Here is a 24,209-nt window from a genome sequence, read left to right as displayed (position 1 = left end):
CCCGGAAAACCGTCATCTCCCCGCACTGCTCAAGCGGACCCGAGCAGTCGCAGCACCATCGCAAAAGTAATCCCGCCTAGTTGGAGTACTTGGGATTAACCTTCTTGCCAGTGACCTTCTCGTACGCCTTGCGCATGCCGTCGGTCTAGTTTTCACCTCGTTAGCTCTCACCCTCAACAAACTGCAACCAACACCTCGCGCACTACTGCTAATCACGAAGCAAATACAGTGGAGTGTCTGAACTTACAATCTTCTCGCTCATACCACGGTTCGCAGCAATCTTCTGACCCTGCGCGCCGCCGAACTTCTTGGCTCCGGCGTTGAAGGCCTTGTCGAGGTAATCCTGACCTCCGGCACCGGCACCACCGCCATGGTTGGGGTTGTTCATGTCTGCGGGTTGAGAAGGGTGTGGTAGACTTTGTTGGGTATATGTGCGATGACGGTTGTGAGATGGAGTCGTGTTGCGCGATGGACAGTTGATGGTGTAGTGGAGGATGAAGCAGAACGGTGAGGTGAGTAAACAGTCGAGTCGATCGCAAGGAAAAGGGCCGTGAGTCAATGCTCTTTTTATGCGCTTGTCCACGCTTCCCTCACCTGGACCCTTGTTCTGTGAAACCTTAACTCGTTATCACGCTCTTCTCAGGTGGGTGGCCAATGGAAGGCGCAGGCTAATCACTCATATCGCACCGCCACGATTTGCAAGCTGAGGAAAGAGCATCTAGACCTCCGGCTTCATGACCGCGTGGTCTGCTGCGCCTCTAGTGACGTTTGCTTTTCGCTATGTCAGCTCACATTGCGGTTTGCAGGTGTCGTGATGGGCTGGCTCAATAGGCGGTGTTGCGGCCATTCAATATTGTACCGGAGTAGGTTGCAGGAGAGTATGCATCGTGGTGCATCGCGTGCATTCTTAGCTCGATCGTGCAAAAAACTTGGCTTTTCGGGCCGCTGAAGCTTGGCTACGTAGAGCGTTCTTTTACGGAGAGTAGAGTTTGTGGAGGGGCGAACTGGTGAGATTGACCTGGTTGACAGACGGTTGAGAGCATGTATGTGATGGCATGCAGAAGGCGCGAGGGGCAGCGTGGGAGCGGTGTGACATGACGTCATGCATGTCAACCAAACTATGCTGCGCATGTGAAGGCATGTCCAAGTTGTAATTCTAATCGTAAAGCTTCATTCAGGGTCGTAAATATATGTACAAAGCATGTTCAGTGCGCGGTTGCGACAGGCTGTTGCTGCACTCTCTGCTGCTCAAATGTCCTCTGATGATCAAGTTCGTGGTCCTGTGCCTGTTCGTCCAAACTGCGCGACCTCAACGGGACAATCGTTCCATTGATCCTCTCAATGTACGGCCGACACTTGTTCCACTTGTCATCCAACTTGTGCATCGTCTCTTTGAGTGTCGAGGTGCGTTTAGTTGGAGACTTTGTCGGGGACGTCCTTGCCGGTTGCTTTTTCGAACATGTTACGAGCGCCATCGGTCTGTGTGAACGTTAGTATATTGAGTTCATGCATCTTGAAAGCTAGCAAGGCCCAAACTTACAATCTTCTCATTAACACCCCGATTCTTCTGAGTATCCTGACCCGCGGCGCCCCCGAACTTCTTCTCTGCGGCGTCGAGACCCTTGTCGAGGTAGTCTTCGCGCTGCGCTTGGTTCTGCTGAACACCCGTCGTCGATGTGTCCTGGCTGGTGGGTCCTTGGGAAGCATTTCCTGGGATGGAGTTCATCTTGTTTTAACCTTGTGAAGTGCGGGAAGGCTAGATGTCTGGATGACGAGTATAAGCGGGAGACTGGTGCGATCTAGATTGGTAGTCTTACAGGTGCGGCTTGTACGGATCGTGGCGTAGACTTAGTGGTTTAAGAACTGTAATGATTATTGTAGCGTATTGAGGCTTGTAAAGGTGACGACGCCACGACCTTGGAAGGTAGGCAAGTCTTAAGTAGGTTCTCGGAATCCGCAGAGGAAGCCGCGGGGCATGATTATGGGAGTCGTCATGGAGAACCACAAGCCACATCATATCTGCATATCTGCCCTATCAGCAACTGAGCATCTTGAACGAGCATTATCAAACGATGCTGCATCCCAAACGGGTTGCCAAACTTCCAAAAACTTGGCTTTCGGGCACTTAAACTTGGCTTTGGCCCTGCTGCCGCGTGGGCTGCGGAAATAAAAGCCTTAATTGATCAAGAATAATAATGCGTCCTATCAAACGATGCGGAGACGTTGCTTCTGCTACCATTTAATCACTGGCCGTGGAAGCGCGTTGTTCAAGCGCTGTTTGACGATCCACCACACCTATGACATCACACATCGTTGACTTCCAAGGGGATTTTACCCGGTATGACGCATCACTAGGTAGTTTGATCTGCGAATCTCGATGCTTCTGGATAATCTTTTTCCAAGCTTGGGACCGGAAAGCGGAACGCGAAATGTGGACCAGTTTTGCGTGTCGTGCATAATGCGGAGACGGTGGTGGAGCGAGCAGGCATAAGCGATTTATCGTGGAATTCTTTTCGTGGCAAGTAAGCCGCGATGCTCGTGTGAGAGTGATGAAATTTTGCATCTGTCATTAGAGCATACCCCATGGATATAGTTACTGCGACTGGGTGGATATGGTAAAGAGCATTCAATGTTGTCGCTCGCGGCTTCCACGTGTTCAGCCTCATGCGTGCCTGCGCTAACCAGAAAAGCGCACACCACGTTTGCTCGTCTGCCTCGTCTGCTTTGGGACGCGTCTGCCTTGAGGGCATCTCTTGTGATGAGCTGATACCTAGGTAGTGACTCTCTCCCAAACGTCAGGCGTTCAGTTCGCGTGCTTGCAACTCACCTTTACCTTTGACCTTTACTTGATAGCACCGTGATGGTGTCACGCATATTCACATACTCCCTCTTGGACTTGAAGCAGTACCACACTAGCAAACAACAAAACACGTCAAAGAACAATAGGTAAACGGTATTGTGCAGTTTCGTTCTACAAACAGGCTAGACTACCATCACCTAATCCATCGCGGCAATCACGCCATCAACATCATGGTCATATCCTAGCAACGACCGTACCATCGTGAACACCTCCTCTCGTCCCCGATTACTCACCCCGAAACGCCATTGTAAAGATGAGTCCACGTCTAATGTGTACTACTCGATCCCAACGACAGAAAGAGAAGCCTGGGGTATCTCAAAAGGGTATAAAGCTACTTGAGCTCTGACGACTCGAAGGTCTTTTAAAGCAATCACACCTGCCCCAACGCCTGTGCTTAACCGCACTGTATAATGGACGAAGACGCTGTAACGCACGACATAAAACAATAGAAAGACATACAAGGAAGGAAAAGACGTATGAACGAAGCAAAGCGACGTGGAAGGGATGCATCAACCGAACTGCTTGATGAGAGAGTGCAGAAGATGGCAGAAGAGTCCATGGAGGTCGACAAAGAAGTTCTCCTGACCGACGATCTCGACGAGGCTCTTTGCCTTCATCACGTCGCGAGACACACGGGGAAAGCCATCTGGGTCAACCTTCTTGGCGGACAGGAAAGAGGACACAGGTGTGATGTTGCGGAAGTTGGGGGTGCTCGTCGTGGAGAAGGTCCGTTCTTTGTGCGGTGCAGAGAAGTTGGGTGGCATGGAAGAGGCGGAGGTTCCAAGAGGAGGTGTGTTTCCAGATATGGCGGTGGTGGGACGTGACAGGACCTGGGAAGCTGCACTCTCACGTTCAAGGACTCTATCAGCCAGGGAGATGATCCGGTTGGCGATGCCCTCAAAGGCTTCGATGATCTTCACCATGGCCTTTGTGGCTCTCCGGTAATCGCGACCGGCCATGGCGATGAAGGCGTAGGTGCGCTTAGCTCCTCGCGACCGCGGATCCTGCAGACGAAACACGTACGCGATGGTGTAGCCAGCGACTGAGTCTCCGAACATGATGGGCCCAGACGGCTTGCTAAGGGGAAGGACCTCGGTGGACAATGTACGGATGCAGGTGCGTCGCAAGAGCGAGTAGGTGCTGGGCGACTGCGGCTGACTGGTGGAGATGTAGTTCAATGTGTGGGTGTGTATGCCTCTCGACACGAGCATTGGTGAGGGAGGTATTGAGTCTGGGAACGAGCCCGAGGCGCCGCTCTGGTAGGAAGTCGACTGCTCTGTGTCTGAGACATCGGACGAATCCGTGCTACTGAGGTCGTCCCGGGACACTGGTCGTCGCACGGGGTAGTTCTGGGAGCTACGCAGTACCGGGCTGCCGTTTCTTCCTCGCCCGTCTTTCGTGGGACTACCAGGAGCGCCGTTGGGGATCTTGTCGCTGTACTTCTGGGGCACTACCATCTGGCAGTTCTCGCAGGCGTCCGAGTCGGAGTCGATGGTGCTGCTGGTTCTCCGTCCGCCAAAACTACTGCCGGAAGAGGAGGGAAAGCTCGGAAAGTATGGGTTGTGCGTGGGGGAGCGCGGGCTGTTGGGCGGCGACTCGAAGGGCGAGGTGAGCTGTGGCAGGCGCGCGTTAAGCTTGAGGGTGGTGGGCTGATCGTACAGGCCGTTGTAGGAGTAGGCCGAATGCGGCTCTTCGGAAGGCGGCGTCACACATGGGTTGCAGGAGCCGCAGGGCGAGGTCGAGGCCTGGGTGCAGATGATGGATGTCGGACCGTGGGTCTCGCAGAAGTGTGCGAGGGAGATCTGAGGTCGCGTTAGCCGGGCTCGTGACATGGCCGACGAGTGTAAGCGCGCGGGAACTTACCGTAAAGTCCATGGTTCCTGCTCTCTGTCTTATCTCTACCGTCTCATGGTGGTCGCTCTGGGTGGTGGTGGGTCGGGGTTGTGGCTCAGCTGACAATCGATAGCCCAGAGGGGAGTAGTTGCCGCGCTCGTCGGGACCGGGCTGCTCTGGTGTGGTGGTGGATGGGCTGTGAGTGGCAGGAGACAGCTATCGCCAGGCACCGGTGCACAGGTTTCAGAAGACAAAGGGTGGCGAGGTCGCGTGTGAAGACGGCGCGGGTGGAGTGGCACTCGGATGGGGATCGTGGTGTTGGTCGCAAACGTTGGGCCGGGCTCGTAGGATTATATGGAACGGGCTTACAGCACAGCGCTAGGACTCGACTGGCACTCTGCACGGCATCGAAGGGGCATACTTAGGCCCTGGAGACACGCACGGCGCCGAGGACCTGGCGGATCTAGCTCACATCATGGCGAGGATTCCTGGGAGCAATTACGGGGGCAGCGGAGCATCTTTGCAAGAGCCGACGCTACTGCGGCCGGGGTGAATGCGGCCTGTTGTTGCGGTCAGTATCAGCAGCGCGCCATTGGCCGCCCAGCCACAGGCTCGACACAGCACACACTTGACAGTTAGACGGCCTGCACGCCTGTGTGACACGGCCTGGGGGCAGCCGACGGCAGCGCGCACCCAGCACTGCTTCCAGCGGGCGTGCCTGGACGAGTGCGCCGTGTGTGATGGAAGGATGCCGCCGTGTTACAGGCACACGAGCGGACGGCCCATGCATGCAGAGCGTCGCTCGAGTTGCATCGGCCACCAATGACGCAGCCCGCGCCCCGTGCATCGCCCTCCGGTCGCGCCTGCACGCTGAACGATGCGCCACTTCCCGATCCAGAGGGGATGCGACTGCCTCTTCCACTACCGATCAGCGCCCCCAACGTTCACCTTGTGCGCGTCGCGTTGCTTTTGTCGCTGCCCGTTGCACGTCATTCCCAATCTGCCACGGACGCAGCGCTCCCAGTGACGCCCGCCAATCACACATCGCCTGAAACACGTACGGTACCTCTGTCATGCCCGCCTCAGACTCTGCGCCCTCCTGGCCCCGTCAATGGTGGGATGAGGTGGAGCGATACTTGCAGAATAATTGTCCGCCTCTCTATTGACGCGGGCGGCAAAGTCCGTCGAGTACCCCATTGGCCCTGGCCTCGCCTCTCAATCGGCCGACGCCAGACCAGACGAGCGCTCGTCGCTTTCCAGAAGACACGCACGGGCGCCTATGGAAGCCATGGAAGCTGCCAAGTGGGCCTCTCCAACGACGACCTGCCTGCTCGGCCTTTGCGCCAACCACTACAGGGTCTCGAGCCTCTGTCGTCTGATTCTGGCCCTCTTAACCGCCACTTACCCGGACGCTGGAAAATTGCAATGGAAAAAATCCGGGGACTGCAATATACACGTCTGCCGATGACGGCCCTCTGCCGACCCAAATAGGCATCCTATATGGCAGAATGCACTTCGACCGAGTGCTGAGCTGTACAGAGTCCAGAGCAGAGTGGGTATGCTTAACACCCTCCTGTTAAGGTCAAGCACAATATACCGCCATGTCAAGCTTTTAGTTAGAACATACAGAAGCTGGCCGCATGCAACACCTGCTCGCTCGGCTAGGTGACAGCTGCAGGGTCCATAGTTGCCGTCGGCCTTCATGATCAGCTAGAAATCATAGCGCGCTACGCGACCGGACCAGTACGTAATATTTGCGGGCTCGTCGCCGTTGGTGGCATCGTGAAGCAGAAACTAAGCCAAGCCAGCAGGTACAAGCCTCAACAACCGCTGCAAAGCGGAAATTGCACGGCAACCGACATATGTCAATTCTTACAGAGGAAGGTGCAGAGTTTGGCCGCTACAATGTCTTCTCTTGGTACTGTACATGCTAACTCGCTATCATGGCTCGTGCTCATCATCCAACTCTCCTCCGTCAGCTGCCCGACCTCGCAGGATGTCATACCCCATTACTTCGTTGATGAACTTCTTCGACATCTTCAGCTCCTCGTAGCGTATCCTTTCCTGTTCTGTAAAGTCTCTCGCCCCCGTCTCCATCATCTGGGCTATCAGTGGAGCCCAGACCTGATCAAGCTGTGTTATGCCAATCTGTGTACAAGGAATATCGTCTAGTAACGCAGGTGAAACCACACCAGCATCCTTCCAGTGCTTTCTCCAGCATTTACTCGTATGCGGCGACATGTGAGCTCTATACGTTAGGAGATATCTTCGCCGCTCGCTATATACCGGGCAAGCGAGGAGCTTCGCAACTTGCCCAATGCCACCAAGTATGAGGAAGAAGGCCACATCCTCTGAACAGGCTGGCTGGTTTGAAAATCCCCGCAGGAACTTTTCCACTGCTCCAGCACGACTGCAAGGTCTCAGCTTTCGAAGCAGCACCTGCACAATGAAACAGTACATGTAGAAGTACTGAAGTCGAAGTGGTGCGTCCAGGTTCTTCAAGATCTTCCTTTCTTGGCTACTGATACCACCCGTCGTACGGACGTGATAGCCAATACGGGAGCGTGGTCGAATGTGGCCGAGATCTCTTTCCAGAAGTAGTCGTCGATGTTCATCTAGAAAGTAGCCTACCCCAAAGACCAGGGGCAGCATCCTCTCATACACTGATGTCCACAGCTGCCTCTGTTCGGTTGGCTCCCCTACAAGGTGATTGGCAAGCTGACGTGTCAACCTGATGGACGCTATGTGTCGCCGTCTCATAGTGAGTAAGAACGGGAAGTCGATCGCGTCCGGTCTTGGAGCCGGATAAAGTTGTAGATGAAGATTGCCGAGCCGGTTCTTCACCCAGTAGCGCACAATCGCAGGTGCGTTCTCTGTCACAAGCATGTTGAGCACGCGGGACGTTCTCCTCAAAGCAAGCAGATCCGAGACGCACAGCTCGCGCAGCATGTAAATGTGGAGTTCATCTGGCAACCGAAACAATGCATCTAGAAACGGGCTGTGTTGCGATGATCAGTGGTGTTCCCCAGTGTGTGAAGTGGACACGGTACGTACCTCGAGGGGCTGGGCTCTAGCTCCTCGTCTGCACCACTCTTCCTCTTACTCCGTAGCGACGCAAGAAATCTACTCTGAAAGCCACCTGCCGCCCTGCCCAAACTCGATCTCTTCTTCGCGATCGCCTTGTCCCCCGTCACAGTCCCAGATCCCGATCGGTTCCTCACCCGCTCGGGCGCTGGGTGGCCTCTCTGAAACTTCTCCATGGCCATATCGCGATCGGCCAATCCAGGCTAAACACAGCCTCGTGGAAGCGGCAGCGCTCAGCGCGCGTTTTCGTTGCGTTACGTCAACGTCTGAAACCTCATTATCGCAATAAAGACTGCAGCATCCTTTGGTAGCACAAAAAGTGTAGGCGAGAGACGTTGGGTAGGGAGGTGGAGTTGTCAGGAGCGAAACTGGACGGCCATGCGCATGATGAGATGCAGAACAGATTGGCCTTAGCTTTCCCAGCGTTCGGGCATCGGTAAACACGACAGGCATGGTACGAGGCCCGGTCCAAGCCACATGGCCACGAGGGATAAACTCTGAAACGCGGCGGATTTGCCGGACCGCTGATAAAGAAGCCAGTCAGAAAGGGCTGATTCTAGAAGGGCGACTCGCAGGCTAGCCATGATGACAGTTGCTTGACTCGCAACCACCATCATGGTTTATGGGTGTATACTCAAGATTCGATCGTGCAACCACTGCGCGATATTCAATGTCGTAGCGCTTGTGTTGCCGCTATGAATAAGTAGTCTACGATATAGTCTGCGCCATGCCGTCAGTGTGCATTCGCGACAGACCGCATCAACGTGGACAGCAACCGTGCACAGCGCCCATCAAAACACCAGGCGAACCCTGCGACATCGACGAGTTGACACACTGACAGCTATGCGAACCATGTCGCATAGTCGGATGACTTTGGCTGCCTCGGGCATCAACGACTAGCTGCGTCTCTGCCTGAACCCTACATGGCAGCCGATGTAAGCAAATCGTAATAACGGCCGTAAGCAGCGAGACCACGGCGGCCTCTTATCTCACGATAACCATGACCATCCTCATAAAAGCTAGGAGTCTATACAATGGGTATACCTTGGTGTCAGCGATCTGACCTGGAGATGTGGTAGGCGGAATACGATAGTACCTGGGTACGTTAGGATGTCACTCTCATGCCTGTCACATCATCAACGATGTGACCTACCCTCAACAGCAGTATATCAATATACAGACATGCCAGCTCGGGTAGTACTGACGCAAAAGACCTGATCCAGACTCTAATTTTGCTCCAGCGGTGACTCTCTGCGTCCCTTGTTTGCGTTGATCAATACTTTTCTAGGTAGGTATTCATGTCGACAAACCGCAACCCGATGTTCTTTCAATAAAGTCTATCAAACCCCAGCATATCCCGAAATGCTCTGCATGCGTCTAAGGGGAGTCAGGCTCAACGGCAGTCGCTACGACAGATGCCATGTGGCCTGACAGCAGAAAATGCGGTAGCACAACAGCAGCCGCCGGGCCGTCGCCAAACTATCACGACAGCCCGAAGCGGGCACGAAACGATCGAACTTCTCATACGCCCTTGACGACGCGAACTAGGCAAGACTTAGAACTTCAATCCCGAGTGTGGCTCCCAAGCTACCCCTCTAACCCCACATGACCTATGTCAAGAAGACGTAGCAGCAAGAAATGCCTTCCTCCGATGATGCAAGACGCAAGAAGTAGCAAGGCGACAGTACATGCATATGCATATGTATACCCCCTTCATCCCGCACATCCGCAATGTCGTACGCCCAACTCCGACTCCCATCGTCCAAACGTACCTTGCATGCATCCGCGCCGCACGTGCAGTCTACCGCTCTCCCCGGATAGCACCTCCCCTGCCAAAGCAAAAGTCGCACTTCATCAACAGTCACACAACATAAACCACCATGCGTTCCACAGCCTCGAAGCGACCTGTCAAACCTCTAGTCCTGCATGCCGCACAAATAGCCAAAATGGCACCCGAAGGCTTCCCCGATCCCAGCACAGGAGGCAATGTGACGTGGAAAACGCTGGTTTCGAATGAGAAGACTGAGACGGATACGTTCACGGTGGGTGTTGCGACATGTCCGCCTGGAAGGGTTGTGGCTTGCCCCGCGTCTTCTTCCACGAGCGATTCTGGGATCCCAAGTCCATCTCTGCAGAGTCCGGAGTCTTTGGGCGATGTGGGGTTTCTGAAGTTGCATCGCCATACGCACGCAGAGATTTACCACGTTGTTTCTGGTACTGGGATGGTTTGTATTGAGGGGCAGAAGTATGAGGTTGAGAAGGGGTCGGTGGTATTCATACCGGGGGATGCGGAGCATGGTATCTTCAATGCGGGGAAAGAGGACTTGGTCTGGTTGTATGTATTCGCCGCGGATGGGTTTGAGGATATTGTTTATCGATTCAGTGAGCAGGGTGGAAGTGGGAAAGGTGGTAAGGTTTTGAAGGCGAAGCTGTAAAGAGACGAACACAGTGGCTATGCAAGACCGGAGGATGGTCATCATTCTATCTGGACACATGCACTTCCGCAGACTGCGCAATAAGCCAGCGCTATATCGCCCGTTAAACAACCACTGGTTTATCCACTCTGCGCGTCACCCAAGGGTGGCGAAGGAACCGAGACTACTTCTCAGTGGTCGGCGGAAGCTTCAACTCGGTCGTAATCACGACGGGTTCGACAGGGCCCTTCTTCTCTTCTTTGGTAGGCGGGTCATCTTTCTCGCCAACAAAGACACGCTGCTCCTCTTCGTTCTTCATGCTTTTCTTACGGTGCTCCTCTTCATCCGCGGCTGACTTACGTTTCCGAATTGGCATGGTGGTGTCGCTTGTAGCCTCGGCCTGCTCACCAGCAGTGGAGTCTTCTGGCTGTTTTGGAACCTCCTTATCTTCGCCTTTGTCGCCGGTGCCAGTACCGTCACCTCTATCGCCAGCAGTAGTATCTGTCGACTTGGAGCTGTCCTCCGCAGTTTCCACATCCTCCATCTGGTCCTCGCCCGCAGTAGACTTTCTCTCACTGCCTGACAGTTCGTCCTTAGACTTGTTCTTTGTTCCGGCCCACTTCTCGCCTTCGTTCGTCTTGTCAAACACAGCCCTCATTTTCTCTTCAAGCCAGGACTTGATCTCAAACGCCGTATCTTCTACGGCTGGCCAGGAGTGGCTCTTATACAGCATCACCCAGTCGTTTGACTTCGGATCAGGGTATACAATCAGCCCGCCCCTGTATTCTTTGCTATCTCGGCTGTCGGTCGGCGGGATGGATGAGGTGATGAAGTCGTAGCGTTGCGCTTCAGGGAAGCGATGCGCGTAATATGCACGTGCGTTGGAGAGAATGCGCTTTTTGATATCGTTGAAGTCGAAGGTGTATTGGGCATTATAGCCCCTGGGCATTTCAGGGATGTCGTGCCTACTCATACGACGCTCGTTTCTGTTATTTGATGGTTCCTGAAGCCGTAGAAACTTACTCACCTTCACGTCTTGATGAGGGTGAGGTTCGGAGCTCATTTTTTTGGAACGTGTAGCTGACTGTGAGTAATCAAGAACGTCGTTAGCCAACGGAGTAGGGAGAGCTGATAAGGGCCAATTGCAGCAGAGGTTTGCGTGTACGTCGGAGCGCGGAAGGTTCAGGAAAAGGCAGGTGCATCCGGGTGTTTGATCCATCACGCGCATCGCGAGTTACGTGGAAAACCCAAATATGGCGAGAACCTTTCTTTCACTTTCACCAAGATACTTGTATACTAGAGTGAGGATAAGAGAGGAGTGGCATTCCTTTGCGCGGCTTATATGGTACCTACCCGAGATTGAGCGAATATCGCAACGCCGCCCACATATGATCCCGCTCCCAATCTGTTGACAACGCCTCTTCCATGTTGTTGCATCGAGATCTTTTGGATGTTTACTCGCACTGTGAACCAGATTACGCCCCCAGCCTGTGAGTGGTTCTCCGCATACGATTACGTCACCGATTATCTGTTCGAGTAGCCACGGTGGATGGTGAAGTAGCTCGGGGAGCGACTGAAGGTGGCTGGTAGAAGGTGATGTTAGAAACGTTGCATGAATGCTCGCCGTGGTGGTTGAATCGGATGTTTTATAGGCGACCAATGCGGGTCGGAAACCTTCCAAGGTTCTCAGGTGTCGAGATTGCAATATGCTTCATTGTTTGCCATGTATAACATGGCGATACACACCCCTTGGGCTCGTAAAAGCAGTCCGAGAGTGAAAGAATGACTAATCGGTGACATACTTTGAGCAGGAACTGGAAAGCATCTTCACGGCAACAGCATGAACGACAACATAATCTCAGTCATTCAGTTAGCTTTTCCAACTAAGATCTTCAGGTACATTCGAAAGGCTTGGCTACCCAGAATCTGACAGTGTAGCAGTATGTGAGATGCAATGCTGGGCTCTTCGACCGCGTGGTCGTTGCATGAAACGGACGTCAGTCGACCAGGACCTCATCAGCGATAACGTCCACTTTCGAGACACCATCAGCAGCTCAAGGCCAACGGCTATATACCTAGGTAGGCTGTCGTGTGAGTAATAAGGAACTGAAGATAGCCTGGGTGCTAGCTGAGCGCAAGCCAGACCTCGGGAGCCCTGGGGCCGCCGGTGCACTGACCACCACCTGCTCACATCTCGAGCGCTGGGCGTCATCTCAGCTCACGTTCCTAATTTTATGCACTAGTATCTACGAATGGCCGTGACGAAAATTGTTGTCGTCTCGGTGCGACGCTTATTGGCATGCTATATCGAACAACAGCTCACCTATTCGATGCACCCATGGCTGCATGGGTATCCCGTGGCGCTAGGTGAACTCGAGGAAGGCTGAACCCCTACATTGAGGGTACACGTACGGATCGCGACTACCTCTGCATGCGATCACGTTGAATCGTGAACAAAACAATGGTACCCCTAGCGACGAAGCGATACGGTGGATACTTGATGGATCGCTATTGCGGTTAGAGAACCTACGACGGCTAGAAATTCGTCCGTACGCCATTATGGTACGTACCCCGCGGACTGCGCGCATTCTTTCATATCAGCCTTACCAACCAGGCCATCGGAAGGCATCGCATAGCCAGTCGAGATGCCTCGGCAAGATACCCTGCCATCATTGCTTCCTTTTTGCGGGGAATATCCTCGTCGGACCGTCTTGCCAGTTACAGCCGAGATGACATTCCCGCTCCCATCTCACCGGGACACCGAACGACGTTTCAAAAAGTTTAATTCTACCTGTCAGACGTCAAAAATGTCTACATCTGTGTACATACAAAATCCGCGAGATTCCCAGAGTCTCAGGCACGTGGATGAGTTCTAGCAGCTGTGCCACAGCTAGCCACGTATCGACCGTATCTCGCGCCAGGCCTCAGCGAGCGAATCAGTGACACCGCTAGTCGCCGAATGTTCCACCGCGATGACGCACTTATGTATTGCCTGGCGAAGCCACCGGCACGGCAGGCGAGCTTGACTCCGTTGACGATTACTACGCGGTGTACGTGGAGACGTTTGCGTTAGGCTGAGGCGGGACGTGTCTGCGGCTTATGCGTGATCGCGACAGCATTACGAGATGCTGGCCGGGCTGGACTAGGGCAAATGACAGGAGTATATATGGATGCTCTACCCGTGCCCGATGGATGGGCCTTCCTTGCACGTTTGTACGCGGCTGTATCTCCTCTACCGTCGTGAGTCCCGAGCAATTGGAATATACACCTGGGTAGCCCTCGTCGTTACTTCTCTATTCATACTTTCATCCCGTCCGCCGACATGTTGCAACTTGCTGCTGCAGCAGCCTTAATAGGTGCTGCATATGCACAGAACTCCTCATTACCTACAGTCGACCTGGGCTACGAGATTTACCAGGCTTCAGGGTTCAATGTTTGTATACCATCATCAAATCCTCGATGTCACTTTGTTGATTGACCCAATTAGGACACCGGCAACTTCTACAACTTTTCCAACATACGGTATGCTGCACCGCCTGTCGGTGACTTGAGGTTTGCTCCACCTCAGGCTCCAGCAGAAAACAGGTCATCTATCAACACCGGCGAGACTTCGAGGTAAGCGCCACAGGAAACCGAAGTTCAAACAATCATACTAACATCTACAGAATATGCCCTCAGGCAAATCCCGCTTGGTCTGCAGCCGCAGCACAGTCGTTGGCCAGATATGCGCTCGGTCTTCCTGCTTCGAACACAACTTATTCAGTGATGCCAGCAAATGCTACCAGTCCGGTCCCACAACCGGATCCCCGCGAGTCTGAAGATTGCTTATTTTTGGATGTTTTTGTTCCCGAGGATGTGCTTAGCAAAGCTGGGCAAGGCTACGGGGCTCCTGTTCTCGTATGGATCTACGGAGGTGGCTACACAGGAGGCGAGAAAAACAACAACCCTGCGGGTCTGCTCGCGGCCTCCGGCAACTCGTCCAATGGCGATGTTATCTACGTTGCGATGAATTATCGCCTTGGTGCTTTGGGCTGGACGGGTGGCCCTTCATACCAAGCAGAAGGAGGTGTATCCAACCTAGGCTTGTACGATCAGCGATTTGCGCTTGAGTGGGTCCAGGAGAATATTCATCTCTTTGGAGGTGATAAGAACCGAGTAAGTCAGAACTGGTCCATGCATGTATGATTTGTGCTGATTTGTGTCTACAGGTCACTGTATTTGGTGAGAGCGCTGGAGGTGGCTCGATCATGCATCAGATTACTGCATACGGTGGTGCTAATGGATCTGCTCCTTTTCAGCAAGCCGTACCCCAGAGCCCTGGATGGCAACCTACAACTTCTGTTGTCACTCAGGAAGATGTCTACCAGAGGTTCCTCACTCTTACCAATACCACTTCCCTCGCAGAGTTGCGGGCTCTTTCATCTGAAGAGGTAATGCTTGCGAATGCTCAGCAGATCACCTATGATTCCCCATACGGTACATTCACTTACGGGCCGGTCGTGGATGGTCTTTTCGCTCCTCTTCAGCCAGCTCAGCTTTTGGCACAAGGTCGATTTGACAAGGACGTGCGCGTAATGGTCGGCCACAATGCGAATGAAGGAGCCCTCTTCACGCCCTTCTTCATTCCAAACGAGGCTGCATTGGAAGACCAAATCTCGTCCGCATTCGCCAACGCCCCAAAGTCTTCCCTCAATTATGTTACCAAGACTCTCTACCCCCCGGTGTTCGACGGGTCTCTACCATACACCAACAACTTCGAGCGCGGTAGCCTCATTGTCAGCGAGGGAGTCTTCACGTGCAACACCAACTACCTCTCCAGGGCTTACGGAAACAAGACATACTCCTATCTCTTCGCAGTTCCCCCGGCTATTCATGGTCAGGATATCCCGTACACGTACTTTGAGGGCGGTGCAGGTTCCACCGGGCTCCAAGGTGTTGCCAACACCACCATTGCCATCGCTCTGCAGGAGTTCATCACCAGCTTCGCTGAGAATGGTGTGCCGGATGCTACAGGCGTGAAGCAGTTCAACATGTACGGTCCGGATGCGACCGTATTGGAGCTTAACGTTACCGGCATCGAGGATGTACGCGACAGCAACGCGAACGCTAGGTGTGCATGGTGGCAGAAGGCGCTGTACTAAGCCTGAGCTCATGCAGTACAATACCAATTAGTACGACAACAGTAATCGTAATGAATCAAGATCGCGCACAATAGCATAATGCACATGTAAAAATTTGTGATGCCCCGGCATGCGAATTCCGTAAACGCGACGTTCCTCGCGCATGCATGGCAACACGCGGACCCACATCCGCGATGGGCTGATCATAACTACGTCATAGCACAGCAGCTCAGTCCACGTCCACACATCCTTTAAAGCTGTCTTCCGCACACACTCAAAGGAACCTCATCTAACAACCCATCGAACAACTCAATTGCCACCTCTCTCCCCTCTACCAACAACTTCACCTCGAAACACCAACACAACACACAACACCATCAACATGTTCCGCCAACAGATCGCCCGCCAGGCCCGCCTCTTCAGCACCACACCCGTCGCGCGCAAGAGCCCCGTAGAAGCTATCAAGGACGCTGCCAAGGCTGTCGACAGGACAATCTCCGGTGCCGCTGTAAAGGGCATTGAGAAGGGAGGTACGTACATTACCCATCCCCTACACACCCTACCTGCATTACACTGCCTGATGCTCTCTGTTCTCAACAGCCGAGAATATGACGACATCGTACAGTGCGCACACCAGCTACGCTAGCACCATGAGAAAACAAACGCTAATACCTTTTGAACAGAGGAAGTCGCTGGCGCCGTTAAGGAAGCCACCCCCGACACCACCGGCGAGGCCAAGGGCCAGGCAAAGGAGATGGCCGGCGAGGCTAAGGGCAAGGCTCAAGAGCTTAAGGGCGAGGCCAAGGGCAAGACCCAAGAGCTCAAGGGCGAGGCTAAGAGCAAGATGTAAAGACGTCGACGGACATCAGGGACGACACATAATGACTTCGAGGAGGCATGCTTCGTTGCTATAGCTGCACCGAGTAAGAAGACGCCTAATCGTCACGGCAGAATGAATGAAATAATGTTTCAATGAGGACAATGTGGCTCTCATGGATGGTGATACGTATGTTTGTTCAGTTGAGGTTACGTTGCTGACGCTGCTGGGTGAAGGACTGTCCTCGCCAACGTTGGTCTCGATACCTGTACCGCGCTTCACTATTCCGCTGCCTTCCTCATCTTTCGGCTCGATTGCTTTTCGATAACGACTCTCGTCTACACACAACATGCCACGGCCCATGTACCACCGCCTTGACAACCTCAGCGCATATCCAAGATACAACTCCTAGCAAGACGTTATACAACACTGGGTGCTCATCTTCGGCACGAGGTTAGCAATGTGGTGCATTGGAGGCAAAGCTCGCCCGTTGAGCTCTTGGAGACACGGGAGATATCGAAATCATTGCGCAGTATTCTGGAGGCTCATTCGATTTGTATCACAATACATCATGATCGCCGATGTCAGATATTCATCACGTCAATTGGAGGCGAAGTACGTCTAAAGAAACACATGTTGTATTGAACTATGGCCCAAGATCTTGCAGCCATGATGATTAAATACCCAGCCCAGACATCATTGACACAGCGGGAGGGTGGGGAGGGAGAGAAGTGAAGAGAATTAACAAAGAGGAAAAGGTATGTCTACACCAGTAAAGGACAGTAGAGAATGTGAATGTGGTTTGTTTGGTAAAGACGCAATGACATGTCGTAGCTTCACCAATCGGCCTCACAACGGGCTTACACCGCCCAACCGCGTGAGTGTCGTGCAGTATAGATTACATGAACCACATGCCCATCTACCAAGACAGTTAGTACTCATCCTTTTGGACATCAGGCAGCAATGGAAAACTCACCATGCCTCGCTTCACTTTGTCATTCTGCGCCTCGTATGTCACCTCAGGTGGCATCGCGTACCCACTCTTGGTGGAGCTGGCACTCGTCTCAAAGGTCGTGAGTGTGAGGCTGCTCGTCGCGCTGGTGAGGTAGGTGCTAGAATCTACAGGCCAGGAGGAGGCGGTAGCATCCGTGTTGGTTACCGAGCTGACCGGAGGGGTCCAGTAGGAATAACCCGACGTGGAGCTGCTGGGGTAAGCGGTCGAGGACTCGACCGGGAAGGAAGTAGCGGTGGCGTCGGTATAGGTTGAGCTTAGAGAGCTCTCAGAGGCTGTAAGGATAGAGGAAGTCTCGACCTCAGAGCTGGACTCGCTACTGGAAGATGCTGAGGCGGTGGAGGAAGAGGGGAAGGTGGTGTACTCCGTTTCGCTGTACATGGATGAGCTAGGTACTTCGGGGGTCTCAGAGCTGGTCGAGCTGACAGACGTGATAGGAGAGTCGGAAGAGGATGTGTCAGAGGGTGTTACTGTCGGGACGGGCGTCTCGGTAGTACCAGAATCACTAGTCAACGACTCCGATGGCGTCTCGGAAGGCAAGACGAAGCTGCTCGTGCCTGAAGTTACCGACTCAGTGTACGAAACAAGCTCAGAGTCCGTAGATGATTCGCTGAATGAGGATGACCAGTACGAATAGCTCTCCGTGGTTGGCGAGGGCGTAGGCAAAGTTATGACTGCAGACGACGTGGGTGTGGAAGAGTCTGAAGTCGTCTCAATCGAGCTGAAAGAGATGCTGAACGAGTACGGCAACGAGGATGTTGCAGAATCAGTCTCTGAAGCACTAGGCACACTGCTGGTGTCATATGTAGAAGATGCCGTGTTCGAAGGTGTGTATGAGGCCAACGAAGAAGAATCTGAAGAGGTTCCAGTTTCAGTAGCTGATGACGACTCTTCGGAACTAGTGGGCGTATACGAAGAGCCGTCTGTTGTCGAAGACCTGGACATGGTGAGTGTTCTAGACCAGGTACGTGTGGAAGAACGACTCCGGGAAACTCTGGATTTCCTAGACCACGTTGAAGTCGAGGTTGAAGATGACGTGTAGTAATCAGTGGTTGGCGTCGGAGTCTCCGACTGACTATAAGAAACTTCGGAAGTATATGTGATCCAGGAGATTGTGGAGATGTCGATCGAGGATGAAGACACAGTATCGGTTTCAGAGGGACTACCGCTGCTGGTGGCGTTGCCAGGTGGAACGTAGTAGCCCGACGACGACGGAGTCTGAGAAATAGTTCCGTTCCCACTGGATGTTGCCGTGGGCCCAGTGTTCGTCTCCGTGATAGTACCATTGGAAGGGTATGGAACGGATGTGGTAATGGCAATGGTGGAGGTGATGACGGACGTAATGACAGTTACATTGGTGCTCGGGCTTTCTGTAGTTGTCGACGGGCGTGGAATGTATGAGCTTCTGGGTCCAGTGGAGTTGCTACTGGCAGTGGAGGTCAAAGATGGCATTGAAGATCCTGGCGCGGTACCCGTACCCCAAGTAGATGAAGCTGTACCAGTACTGTTGCCATAAGGTGCGGAAGACTCATGTGGCGGCAAAGTTGGGTAGTACCCTGTTCCGGATGACTGAGGTCCAGTCGAAAGAGGGATGCTCATGGAAGAAGAGCTGCTGCCCCAGCTGCTCGCTGTAGCTTCGGTCGACGTATCTCCAGAGAAAGTTTCACTGAGCAATGGATTAGTTAAGCGAGCAATTATATTCAGGATTGATAACAACTCACGATGTCGAGGGAACAATAACCGATGTGATAACAACGACACTAGTGTAGACGACTGTAGAGGGACCTGGCGATGTAGAGTTTGCAGTTGACGAAGAGGTTGGAACTGGAGGCGTCCAAGTAGACAGCGAGACGCCGGTGCCGCTGGAGAAGGTGGACGACGCACTTCCGCCGGTGCTGCTTAAACTTGGGTAAGGAGGAGAGTATGGTGGTGGTGGTGCATACTGCCGAGGCCGTACATGCTGTGGGAAGTTCACTAATTCAGAATATTAACTCACGTGCTTAGATTTCAGAGAGCGTGACGATTGGTACGTTGACGGAAGAAGTGTGTACATCCAACAGCAGATACGATGGGGAGACTTACATGGCATCCGCTCAGCTGCAGTGAGCGTTAGGAAAGCCGCGAACGGAGTGAAGGTACTGAGCTTCATGGTTGTTATGTGAGTCGCAAGACACACCTGTTCCAAGAGATGAAGAAAGAAACGAGTGTTGAGGGGAAGTAATGAGAGGATGTGTCGAACAGACAACTACAGCTGGACGGCTTGAGCCTCGATTGACTGGAGACAATGACCTTATATGTGATGATCTACGTTCCACCGCGACAATATCATGACACGATACTGCTACAGCCGTACGGCCGCAGTGAAATACTCGGTTAGCTCCACTATGGGCATGCAGCACGGCATCATGCTTGTATCGATGGTATCCGATTCTTTGAATGATGACAACGTCTACGATGAAGACGGCTAGTTTGAAAATCATGACATCTATGCGCTTGATGCTGAACGTGTTGGGCTCCGTCTCTTGACTGCGAGAGTTTGGAGTAGCGGCTGCCTCTGAGAAAGGCATGCACCGCTTCGATAGGCCATAATGGCTTCAGTCGATGCATAGCAGCCCGCATACGAGGTAGCTGGTGTATGCATTTAAATTGCCAGTGCAACAATCCGCTAATATCTTGAGTCTAACCCAAGAAAGGAATCACGGGAGGGTAAACGACGGACGGATAGCAACATGACACTGCAGCGCAGCGATCACCGCTGGTAGTACAGAAGGCGAAGGAAGAAATTCGCGAATGACGAAGTGACCCAGCGCACTGTTGTTGAGACTGAATGAATTGATACAGTCACTTCTCTAGGCATGGTGTTGTTGCGAGCCAATGGACTCGAGTAACTCGACACTGAAGAAGCGTACCCAGTGTCGCAACGCTCGACCGACCTCGTATTCCCAGGCATCCAATAGGTAATACAAAGGTTTGCAGTGCCACACCGCCTTAGTAATTCCTTATGATGTCGTTTGCCAATCATAAGGTTGCGTGCACTTTTGGAGGGATGCATGACCTCCGGGGCTATGTGCGGTCGGCAACATGTCTGAACAATCGGTCTTTAGCCATCTTCATCTGGCTCGATGCATGAGCCATATGCGAATCCTACTGTCTCTCCAAAATGTCGGACGCGATCGGACTGCGATACCGGCCTCGATTCTGGGCACAGTCCCTGACGTTTTTGGGTCCAGCCAGCCGCATGTACCAGGGTACAATACAAGAGCCTGCTCGGGGAACGCGACAAATGGACCATGGATGACTCGACATCAGGGATCGGACTATGTTATTCGTATGGCCGGCAGATGGAGGGTTCTATCACTAGCTAGATGCACAGATGCAGGAACCAGACTCACGCTCAGGGTGCTGCGTTTCACAAGCAACCGCAGTAGGACGACGCGACTGATGCAGAAAGCCGTTAGAACGTCCCGACGGCACAGGGATCTCGATGCAGAGGAAACAGGAACCGAACATAGACAGCGGTGCAGACCAGCTAGGCTGGGTATGCCGTGGAAGCGGTATGGATCTGTTGGAAGATCGGAGGACGGCAGTGTCCATTGGTACTGTTCACGACGCTAGCGCGGCTGCAGTAGCATCACGTGAGCCAGCCCAGCAGGGCCACCTCCATCATCCACGGATGAGTTTGATAAGTCTAGACGCACCCATGTGAACTCATCGCTCACAAGAAGGTGATTTGTTACGTAGCAGAAGAGGTGCGCGCAACCGCACTCCGGAACTAGTGCATGCTACGCTCCCTACGACGGGCCCAGCCGCTTACTACCGAGTAGGAAGTACAAGTTGGAAGGCCTAACCCTCCCTGGTTGTGTATCATCCCCAGTTCGGGGTACTGAACCCTGAAGACCTGATCAAGCAACGGTCCGCGAGCCAGGACACCATTGGGCTCTCGTAATAGCAGTTTGGGCCGCGAGTGGCAGCATAGATGTTGTGATAAGCATCACTTGCACATGAGGTTACCGGAGATCGGAAGGACTATTGCATACGGAAAATGACCGTTACAATTATATATTATACAGGAACACTTCAAATCGAAGGATTACTGGGAGAGGAGATCGCTATGTGGGCAACAACACCCTCAAGCGCCTGAAGAAGGATGGTTGTTGCATCCTATGTGTGGGTCTTCTCTTCACCGACAGGAAGACTCCTTGCAACGCCTTCAGTCGTAACCTCGTAAACGACACTGTACAAAAGGTATCATGTGCGTGTGAAACCAGAACCGTTACCCAAAGACGTAGCAAAGTATCGAAGAGCTTAGACGGACAGGATCCTAGAAGGATCGTACAAAGGACCTTGGTCCACAAAGACAAAAAAACAAGATAAAAATGGCGAAAATGATACCTAATCCCAGTTGACGAGGCTGTTACCATTGTCGTGGTCATTGGCGGATTGGTCGTCAAACGACTGTTGGAAATCGCCGCCAGGGAAATCGAAAAAGGCACTGTATTCACCAGTACCAGGCGTCAAAAACGAATCGTTGGAATAAAAGCCATCAGAAATAGCACTGGGTACCGACGGCGACGTGGTACCAGAAACAGGCTCAGTCTTCAAGTTTAGACCAGATGACAATGTTTGAGCCGAGCCACTAGCATGCTCAGACATGCTACTGGCGTTAGCTGTCCGACCAACCTTGTTGGGGTTGTAGGTGTAGGTCGGAGCAAAAGGCTGAGGAAGGTTATCGCTGCCTGCCATGAAGACTGCAGTGCGTGGGTCGTTCTGATCCAGGACAGATCCAAGGAACTGCTGAGACTCGGGTGGCATAGACAGAGTCAAAGGATTGGTGTTGAGCGCCTGCGAGCTGTATGGGTAGTTCGTAGGGCTGTAAGAATAGGAGGAAGGCGAATTAGGATCACTCTGCACAGGTGCGGCCTCATGCACGGAAGCTGCGTTGGGCGAAGCGCTCTGTGGCGAAGATGACTGACGGTGCTGGAGCGAATGGGTAGTAGGCGAACGCGATAAAGAAGGACGCGTTTGTCGCTCTACTGTCTGGTTTTCTTGTTGAAAAGCTTGCGGCGGTAAAGACAGTCTTCGGTTGAGCTCAGTCTGTGGCGTCGTGAGACCTGCACTCGCCGGCTGAGCTGATGGGTCAAAGTGCGATGCGCCCTGGGGCAGTTGAATAGAAAGAGCGCGCTGGTGAGAGTGAGTGCGTTGAGGAATCTGGTACGGTGACTGTCTGTATCCCTGTTGCGGCTGAGCGGTGGTCGGGCTGAAGGATTGCGCTTGCTGGAAACCCTGTGGGGACGCGGGGGAGAACTGCTGAGGCGGGAGCATTGACGGGTTCAGCCAGTTGTTCGGCTGTGCAAATTGAGCGCCATTGGCCGGATACTGCGGACCATACTGCTGGAACGCCGCGCCTTGGTTCTGGTACTGGGACATGAACATGTTTCTGACGCCGTGCTGGGTCGCAATGTAGTCATGGAGCTTCTTGTTGAACATGACCGAAGTGGTTTGAAGATGAGCGTTGAGGCGCTGGTACTGGGTAGGCAGATCATCATCCTCCTCTTCATACATCTCCTCATTGATAACATCCTGCTCGGTCACGCGAAGAGCTCGGCCCGTGCGCTTCTTGTGAATCTCAGAAGCTCTACGAGCAGACTCAATGCGAGCCTCCAGGCTGCGGTCACTGCGGCGCGAGGCAGCAATGTAGGCACTGTTGGGCATCAGAATTGGTTGCGTGCGGAGTAAGTAGAGACGACTAACCGCTCCTGGTTCTCTTCATGAGTGCGCTCGGTCTTGACCGGTCTGGCCGAGGTGAAGGTTCGACGTTCGGCAGGCATGACGAGGTCCAAGCAGCAGATGGGAGTCAACGTGCGGTGTGGCGAAATGTGTGTGTGGGCGAGGGTGGGGTAGCTGACAGATAGCGATGTCAGCACAACAACTGAAGGCTGATTGGTACAGTTCGAGGGGTACGTCTAGCAACGACTTCGACTGTGAAGAATAATGGAAGAAGGAGAAAGTGCGAGGAGCGGGCGGGCAAAGTATGTAAACGGAGAGGGGAAAAGTGGCGACTGTCCACGCGGGTGCGGATGTGCTGGGCGGAGCAGGCCTAAAGATGGGCCGAAAAACAACGGAGCTAGAAAGACGCTCACGTACCGCGACGACAGGGTTCGGACAGCACCCAGCTAGATTCAGATACGCGACAAGTGACGTGAGGCACAGAAGCAACGGCCAAAGTTGGCCGCGTGTCCCAAAGCGGCAGAAGATGGGAGTGCAAGTGGGAACTGGCGCTGGGGGTGGCAGCGATCGAGGGCTGAGGGGCGTGTGAGTGGCTGCAATGCGCACAAATCTCTGTTGCGGGCCGGGGGAGGGCAGGCCAGGATGCTCAAGTGGCGGAGCCTAGCGGACGAAGACTGGGTATTTCGATGCTGGTAAACCGTTTGTGCATCGACGCTTGCACACGAGATCGATCGTCGCGACGTGGCTTGGGGGGGTGAAGCAGCAGGCAGCGGATTGGGAGCAGGACGGGTGCGTTACGTCGAGGGCTTGCCTAGCATATGTTATAGCCACAAGGGAAGAAGCAATTGCGGTCTTCTGGAATTTGACCACACAATTAACCACAGGCAGCGGCAGGGTAGCACGCCAGAAGCCAGCAGTTCCCAGCAGTCCCCGCAGCGCCTGCGAGCGACATGCAGCCAATGGCACCACTGGGCCGCAGCGGCAGCATGTCCGGCGTGCTCTGACGGCCAGTCGGCGACGTGTGTGGAGTAGGGGAGAAGGTTCGGCTTAGCTCTGTGCCAGGCTCAATAGCTGCATATTACCCTCGGCACCCGCAAGCCAGCCCAGCATCAGGACAACACCACGCCCGCGGCTTGGCCAACTGGCGATCGAGGGCGCTAGCATCTCTGTGGCACTTCCCGCCGATAAACGAGACGCGTGTGTGTGGTCGACGACGGGGAAGAGCCCACCTGCATCGCATCAACATCATACCACAGCTGTGCCAGTTTCTAGCTGCCCCGGATTAGGCCTCGTTGTCGCTGGGCCGACTAACGTGGTTGTTCTGGCTCAATGGCTCTTACGT

General features: G+C 53.5%; 9 protein-coding genes across 9 annotated transcripts; 3 read left to right on the top strand and 6 right to left on the bottom strand.

Moving 5' to 3' along the window:
- Positions 1 to 76: 76 nt before the first annotated feature.
- Positions 77 to 388, bottom strand: J4E85_006065 (uncharacterized protein; the record flags this gene model as incomplete). Its single annotated transcript, XM_051470306.1, has 2 exons — positions 77 to 145; positions 248 to 388. The coding sequence occupies 2 exons, from the start codon at positions 386 to 388 to the stop codon at positions 77 to 79; spliced, it is 210 nt and encodes a 69-aa protein (XP_051325794.1).
- Positions 389 to 1,410: 1,022 nt separating this feature from the next.
- J4E85_006064 (uncharacterized protein) lies at positions 1,411 to 1,726 on the bottom strand (the record flags this gene model as incomplete). Its single annotated transcript, XM_051470305.1, has 2 exons — positions 1,411 to 1,479; positions 1,541 to 1,726. 2 exons carry the CDS (start codon positions 1,724 to 1,726, stop codon positions 1,411 to 1,413), a joined length of 255 nt encoding a protein of 84 aa, XP_051325793.1.
- Positions 1,727 to 3,369: 1,643 nt separating this feature from the next.
- J4E85_006063 (uncharacterized protein) lies at positions 3,370 to 4,735 on the bottom strand (the record flags this gene model as incomplete). Its single annotated transcript, XM_051470304.1, has 2 exons — positions 3,370 to 4,662; positions 4,724 to 4,735. The coding sequence occupies 2 exons, from the start codon at positions 4,733 to 4,735 to the stop codon at positions 3,370 to 3,372; spliced, it is 1,305 nt and encodes a 434-aa protein (XP_051325792.1).
- A 1,899-nt stretch (positions 4,736 to 6,634) lies between these two features.
- Positions 6,635 to 7,642, bottom strand: J4E85_006062 (uncharacterized protein; the record flags this gene model as incomplete). Its single annotated transcript, XM_051470303.1, has 1 exon — positions 6,635 to 7,642. The coding sequence occupies one exon, from the start codon at positions 7,640 to 7,642 to the stop codon at positions 6,635 to 6,637; it is 1,008 nt and encodes a 335-aa protein (XP_051325791.1).
- A 2,733-nt stretch (positions 7,643 to 10,375) lies between these two features.
- Positions 10,376 to 11,140, bottom strand: J4E85_006061 (uncharacterized protein; the record flags this gene model as incomplete). The annotated part of the gene is made up of 1 exon (XM_051470302.1): positions 10,376 to 11,140. One exon carries the CDS (start codon positions 11,138 to 11,140, stop codon positions 10,376 to 10,378), a length of 765 nt encoding a protein of 254 aa, XP_051325790.1.
- Positions 11,141 to 13,513: 2,373 nt separating this feature from the next.
- Positions 13,514 to 15,332, top strand: J4E85_006060 (uncharacterized protein; the record flags this gene model as incomplete). The annotated part of the gene is made up of 4 exons (XM_051470301.1): positions 13,514 to 13,624; positions 13,679 to 13,806; positions 13,857 to 14,346; positions 14,400 to 15,332. 4 exons carry the CDS (start codon positions 13,514 to 13,516, stop codon positions 15,330 to 15,332), a joined length of 1,662 nt encoding a protein of 553 aa, XP_051325789.1.
- A 361-nt stretch (positions 15,333 to 15,693) lies between these two features.
- On the top strand, positions 15,694 to 16,161 carry J4E85_006059 (uncharacterized protein; the record flags this gene model as incomplete). Its single annotated transcript, XM_051470300.1, has 2 exons — positions 15,694 to 15,841; positions 15,995 to 16,161. The coding sequence occupies 2 exons, from the start codon at positions 15,694 to 15,696 to the stop codon at positions 16,159 to 16,161; spliced, it is 315 nt and encodes a 104-aa protein (XP_051325788.1).
- Positions 16,162 to 17,105: 944 nt separating this feature from the next.
- On the top strand, positions 17,106 to 18,182 carry J4E85_006058 (uncharacterized protein; the record flags this gene model as incomplete). Its single annotated transcript, XM_051470299.1, has 4 exons — positions 17,106 to 17,233; positions 17,254 to 17,338; positions 17,391 to 17,738; positions 17,778 to 18,182. 4 exons carry the CDS (start codon positions 17,106 to 17,108, stop codon positions 18,180 to 18,182), a joined length of 966 nt encoding a protein of 321 aa, XP_051325787.1.
- A 3,350-nt stretch (positions 18,183 to 21,532) lies between these two features.
- Positions 21,533 to 22,968, bottom strand: J4E85_006057 (uncharacterized protein; the record flags this gene model as incomplete). Its single annotated transcript, XM_051470298.1, has 2 exons — positions 21,533 to 22,841; positions 22,892 to 22,968. 2 exons carry the CDS (start codon positions 22,966 to 22,968, stop codon positions 21,533 to 21,535), a joined length of 1,386 nt encoding a protein of 461 aa, XP_051325786.1.
- Positions 22,969 to 24,209: the final 1,241 nt, after the last annotated feature.

This window comes from Alternaria conjuncta, assembly GCF_024043145.1.
Source record: "Alternaria conjuncta strain BMP 0040 chromosome Unknown scaffold_8, whole genome shotgun sequence".
Classification (NCBI taxonomy): domain Eukaryota; kingdom Fungi; phylum Ascomycota; class Dothideomycetes; order Pleosporales; family Pleosporaceae; genus Alternaria; species Alternaria conjuncta.
The sequence above is the reverse complement of the archived record's forward strand: the minus strand, read 5'-3'. Positions and strand labels throughout refer to the sequence as shown.